Below are 6,015 nucleotides of genomic sequence, written 5' to 3'. Positions count from 1 at the left end.
ATATGTACATACGTGCACCTAAGTACATAGAGACAGAGTACATAGGGGACAGATGTGCATCCATCCACTTGCACCTTAGCTAAAGCGTGCTTTCTGCAGGTGGTAGTTGGAGAAACTTTCTCAAATGCTCAGTAGCTCTTCCTGGAGTGCTCCTGTGGATCCCTTTGATATCCTTTTTTAAACAAAGTTAAACCTGTTTTGCAAGTACTTGTTAAGATACTGGCAAATAAATCAGTATCTACTGGCATTAAGAAAAGATGAGTCACTTGTTTGGGTGAGAGTTGATAATAGACCTTCAGGAAACTGAGCTCATGAGGAAAGTGTTTAACCAGTACTGACACCTCCTCACCTCCCCAGAACAGCACATACACTACAGCATCTTTCTCTCTGCTGACCCTGGAAATCTAAACAGTAAGGAGAGTAGAGTGAAAATTAATAAAGTAGGTTGGTGTAACTGAGTACTCAAAAAACCAAAGTGAGCATGTGTATAAGGGAGAAATGCTGGAACCACAGAAATTTAGACAGTCCAGATTTTCCCCTCCTTACGGTTTCATGGGCTGCAAAACTGTTTCCAGAATGAAATGACAGAGGTTGGTGACATTGCCCATGTATGTAAATGATCACAGTGTCCTAAGGAGATTAATTGGTTCATGAATAAAGATGAGGAGCTGAGGTGTGCAAGGAGAAATCATTTATCAATTATATGCCTTGGAAAACTGAAAGATGATGCGGCCTTAACGGCTGAATGAGTTTGAAAGGGAGACTTGTAAATTGAGTTCTAATTCTGTTCTGCCACATTCATAATAAAGAGCTGTTAAACTAATTGCATCGTTGTGTGGTTCATGAGCAATGGCACTCAGCTGCACCACACAGCAAGCAACAGAGGTCACAGTTTAGTCAGATTTCAGTTGTCCTTTGCCTCATCTAGGAAGGATGCTAACCAGTTACTTTTGGCCTCATCAATAGTTTTAATGTACAAAAAAAAGGGCAAGTGCCTGTAAATACTTTTTAGGAGATTAATTTTGCATTTGAATCTGAATTTAAAGAACCAAGAAGGACAGTACAGACTCACTTGGCTTTTGTGTTCTGCTTCAGTTACTTGGATCCATTCTGACTACCCATCCCTGGAGGGACTCATTGCTGATTAACTGGAAACAAGAGGATTCTGAAGGATCAAAACAATAGCAGAATATGCTAATCCCAAACAGGGAAAAGGATCTGAGGGATGAGGCTGCTGATAACAGCTGACCTCTTGCCCTCCTACGCCTTCTGTGTGCTTGTTAACAGGTTCACTGTTAAAACCAGACAGTACCACCCTAGCATGGGCTCTCGCACATGCTGAAATACAAACTCAGATCTGACACTCTTGATGCAGGAAGAGGCTTGTTATTTAAAATCTTGCTGCTGGACACTGTGAAAGCCCAGGATCAAAGAGATAGCCACACTTAGGTCCTGGTTGAGCTTAGAGGAAATTTTGTGACACTTGGGTGCTGAAAGCCAGGGATGCCGCTGATGGGAGTCGCTGGAGATTACTCAGTGGCACTGCTGCAACTGCTCAAGACCAGTTGCCTGCAGCAATTCCAGCAGTTCCACCTTTCACTTGTTTCATCTGACCGTTTTCTTGGGTCTGGCTCTCCTTCACCAGCAAGAGCAGCTGCAGGAGCCCAGCACAACAGCCAGGCACAGCCCAGCATCTCAGTGTATGCTGGTGCAGTGGGTGCTTGAGCAGTGATAGATACCCTGACTTAGCTGGGACACGGGTACCTGGCCTCTTCTGCTGCCACCTTTTTGGGCACCCACATCTTAAACCTCCACACAAAGATGTGCCAGAGCCTGGTCTGGTTGAGGTACAACACCTATGCAGCATCCAGAGGACATGCGAATGTGGAGAGGGAGGGGAGAGACAGCAGATTCAGCCTAAAGAGTGGAAACATCTCTTTAGAATTGCCTTTGAGGTGTGATTATACTTAAAACCCCAACATACTAATGGCATCAGGAAGCTTATATACTGCCAGTCCTAAATCCCACACGTGTAGTTTTCAACAAAGAAATCAAGACTACTTTGTTAATTATCTGCTCTGAAAACTAGGACCTGATCATCCCTTTTTAAATAAAAGCCTGTGCATGCCCCAGAGCTACTCTAAAAGTTAACAGAAACCAACTGTCCCTCATTACTGCAAAGCTTCTGGTCACATCTGCTACGGTAACACTTGCAAGCACCAGTTCATCATAGCCCATGGTCTACCCAGTGTAGAAGGAATAATTAATCCAGGTGCAGAAAAACCTTTGAACTCAGACAGAATCTTCTACCAAGCGGCTCTTCATCAGGGAAAGCTGATTCATCAGAAGCAAAAAGGGATCAGTTTTGACGAATTTCCTAATTAGGGAAAAATACATTTGTTCAAGAAATGAAGCTTTTGAACAGCTGAAATGTCCGCTTGTGACAGCTCCTAAATTCAATTTTATTTCCTCCAGGTCTGAAAAAAGAAGCATAGAAATGCAAGTTAATTTTTAATAAAATGATGAAAAAGCCTTGAAATCGAGTGAAAATCAAACAGTGGTTGAAATTATGAAAATCACATGTTTTATTGCTTTTATAGTTGTGTTTCACAGTGGTTTTTAAGAGTGCATTTTTCTTCCCAGCTTATCTGGGAAATACTTCACAGATTCTCAGAAATTCTTGAAGGTTAATAAACAATTTACTGTTGCAGGTAGAGCAAATGTATCTTCATTTATGACTTTTGTAGCCCAGGATACCTCATACTGGTTCTGACCATAGTAAAGACCTGAATGTCCAAGCTGAAGGATGGAGATAGCCAGAGCCTATGGTATTCACTGGAACAAACGCAGCCTCCAACCTCCAAGCGAGTCACCCCAGCTCCAATGGCCATAAATAGGACCAGGTGTTGCATTACCCTCTGAGATGTCTATAGGAGGTCACAGATAGATTAGTCCCAAGAAAAGCCCACTTCTCTGCAGTGCCAATGCAAGCAGCATGAGATGCCCTGCTCAAGTATAGCGGTCTGCACTGGGAAGGGCTAAAGTTGGAGATGATGTTCCTTAAAGGACAAGTGGATAGCGGTAATATCAACATAAGGACAAATGATGACCCCTAGCAGCTGGATGGAAGTAGGGAAGTTAATGCATAAGTTTCTCTCTTTTTTTCTGGTCTTTCAGCCTACATTTACTTCTCTGTTTATTGTGTTTTAACTTGTGCACTGCCTTAACCATCACAAGACTCTGGTTTATCCTTCGCTCAGAATTCCACCAGTGTCTTTATTTTCCTCAAGCACCCATATTTTCTTTTTTGGGGGGTGTGAAATACTTCCAATGCATACCAGAAACCAAAAACCAAGTAGGAAAACAGCAGCTTTCAAACAAAGTGTGAACCACCTCTTTGCAACAAGCTGAAGAACACATAGTAAAAGCAACCAACATACAAAAATGTCTCGCACCTAACATTTGCCCAAACTTTCTTCTCAGGCAGATAGTAGAAAGTGTTCCCTTTTCCTACTTAATTAACTCTTTAAGACATAGAGAAATATGACCCTTTAATTTCCTTTGTTACCAGCAACCTCACTCCATCAGTTTTTCAATTTCCTCTGTTACACCTATCTCAGTAGGTCCAATTTTTCTTTAAATTCATATCTGTGCATTAGATATTTCCACACAAAAGTGTGCCTGGATGGCCAGGCTTCATCTCCTGTATTTTATCCTCTGTTGGCAGCTTCCTTTTGCCTACGTGAGGGAAGACCATTTGAAGCCCTGGTTTAAAAATCAACCCCTGTGGCAGAGCACTTCCCTTGCCGGGAATGGCCTCTGTACCTTACCAGAACGTCCTATTTGTTTGAACAACATCTAGAAAAGATAAAGTAAGAACTACAAAATCTAGGTAAGGTGTCAGTGTTTTAGCTTCTGTGAGCCCTGGTTTTCGTTTTTTTTTTTTTGTTTTGTTCCCTTTGGTGTCCAGTTAGTGCACAACTCCAGTTTGGGGATTTTCAGTGTTGGTGTGTATTCACAGACATTATAACCCCATGGATTTACTCACTGGGTAGCATCATTCACCTCTGCTGACTTCAGCCATCTAAAACGTAGACGTCTGTCTTCTTAGGATAGATGTACCTTCCTAAGTAAAAAAAGCCAGGACTGAATTTGAGCTTGGAAGCCCTGATTGCCTGCCTAACTGGAGCACTGGCTCTGATCCAGACTACTCCAGAGCTGTTTTAAAGGAGGCTGGTGGATGCAATCTACTCCATGTTACCTAACCTTAGCTCCAGAGCTTGCTCCCAGGCATTTTTCCTGCAGCTATATAGCTATAACCCTAAGCTACACCTACATCATCAAATGATTTAGTTCCCCCATTCATGCCCGGGTCTTGGCTCCCTGGTGTCCCCTTTGCATGTACATTGATTCACTCCTTGGTCCTCCTCTGGAACGAATTCCCTCTGTAAGAAAACCATGTTGTGTTTCTGGGGACCACTTACCTGAAGAATCTTTCGCGTCAGACATCAGGTTTGGCTCCCTCGTTCTGCACCTACATGACATGCTCAGCCAAGAGCTAACATGTCAAATTGATTCATCTTTTTGGCATGTCCTGTCTGGACAATTGTGGATAGAAATACAGGAGGCAAATCTTGAGGCATTCAAAAATTAATAATAATGAGATGAAGAGTCACTGGTATATTTCTTGAAAAGCTAACCTCATATGACATATGGAAAATACAGGGATGTCTGAACATCACAGAAAAGAGCACACAGAGCAGAACAAGCAATCTGAAATCCTTGGATGGAACAGGTGTTAACTAAAGAGGTAGCGACCAGCTGTGGAAGGTGGCGACCAAGTTGATGTGCTCTATCCTAAACAAGAGGAACATCCCTCAATAACAAGTAGGTATCACATTGCCCTCGCTCCTTGTTTTCTCTGCTAGCAAATGCCAGCAAAAAAGGCAGCTTTCCTGCTCAGGATTTTTCCATTTGGACTCCACAGTGGGAGTGTGGTTAAGCTCACTCTCACTCCAGTTTCATGCTTGGCTGTGATGTGGTACAGGAGTTCTGAATGCAAAGCATGCTGCCAGACCTCTGTAAATATTAGAGGATCACAAAAACTTTGTGCTGGGTGTTCTTTCTTACGTCGGTGGTTCATAGTCACAATGAAATGACTCGAAGGCTGAGATGACAAAGTGACTTGTCAATATGGAAATGCCCAAAATGTACTTTATCCTTTTGGAGGTGGACAACATCAATATGAGCAGGACCTCCCCAGGGAGTCATATTGACTTAGCCACCAGGAGCTTGGGAGCTTGGGCTTGAGATGAGAGACAGTATTAAATTTTAACCACTCTTTAAATAACATTTTTAAAATCAATAATGTAGGTCCTGAGCCCTCGGCTTTCCAGTTGCATTTGGTTTCATTGTGTATGCCATGAAGATGAAGTTTTGCCTGCTCTTTTTTACCCTACTTATGTGGATTCAAGAGAAGCATGTCTTTACTCTTCCAAGGTAAATATCTGGTGGTGCTACCGGGCTTTTAGAGTGTGGTAAGTGGGACAACGAATGTACTGAGGCAGAATAACTCCAAGTTGCATAAGAAAACATTTGGCAAAGGCTGACATTTATTTATTGCTCTTGTAATTGGATATGTGGTTCAATTTAACATATAGATGGTGGAGGAAATTAAATTATTCTAAGTCTTCTTTGCATCCATAAATCCTATGGTTTTAATCATATTAAAACTATTCTTTTTGGTCTAAGTGCAAATCAATTCTGTTCATTCGGTGCTTTTGAATGCCAATAAAGGGCATTCTGAAACTTAATGGGATAAAATAATTTGCTTCATTTGCCTTAAAACAAGATCTTAAATGAATTACTTTTTGAGGTAGAAAGAGAAACCATTTCGGAAAGTGCTAACAATCTGTTTTCTTTCTAAAGCAGCTTTTATGATTGTTTTTCCAGTCATAAATCATTTTTGAATAACTGTTTGGTATTTGTACAATGTTTCAGAAGCAGCTTTATTGT

The 6,015-nt window shown here is 41.7% G+C and overlaps 1 protein-coding gene across 1 annotated transcript in view; it reads left to right on the top strand.

The window, feature by feature from the left end:
- The first annotated feature begins 5,461 nt into the window (after positions 1-5,461).
- The window catches only part of CPB2 (carboxypeptidase B2 (plasma)), a 17,342-nt gene continuing 16,788 nt past the window's right edge, over positions 5,462-6,015 (top strand). Inside the window, exon 1 of the mRNA XM_010017056.1 lies at positions 5,462-5,499. Within this exon, the coding sequence (XP_010015358.1) occupies positions 5,462-5,499 (38 nt within the window). The remainder of the gene's footprint in view (positions 5,500-6,015) is intronic.

This window comes from Nestor notabilis, unplaced genomic scaffold (assembly GCF_000696875.1).
Source record: "Nestor notabilis isolate BGI_N333 unplaced genomic scaffold, ASM69687v1 scaffold28766, whole genome shotgun sequence".
Lineage (NCBI taxonomy): Eukaryota > Metazoa > Chordata > Aves > Psittaciformes > Psittacidae > Nestor > Nestor notabilis.
This window is presented reverse-complemented; position numbering and strand designations above follow the sequence as displayed.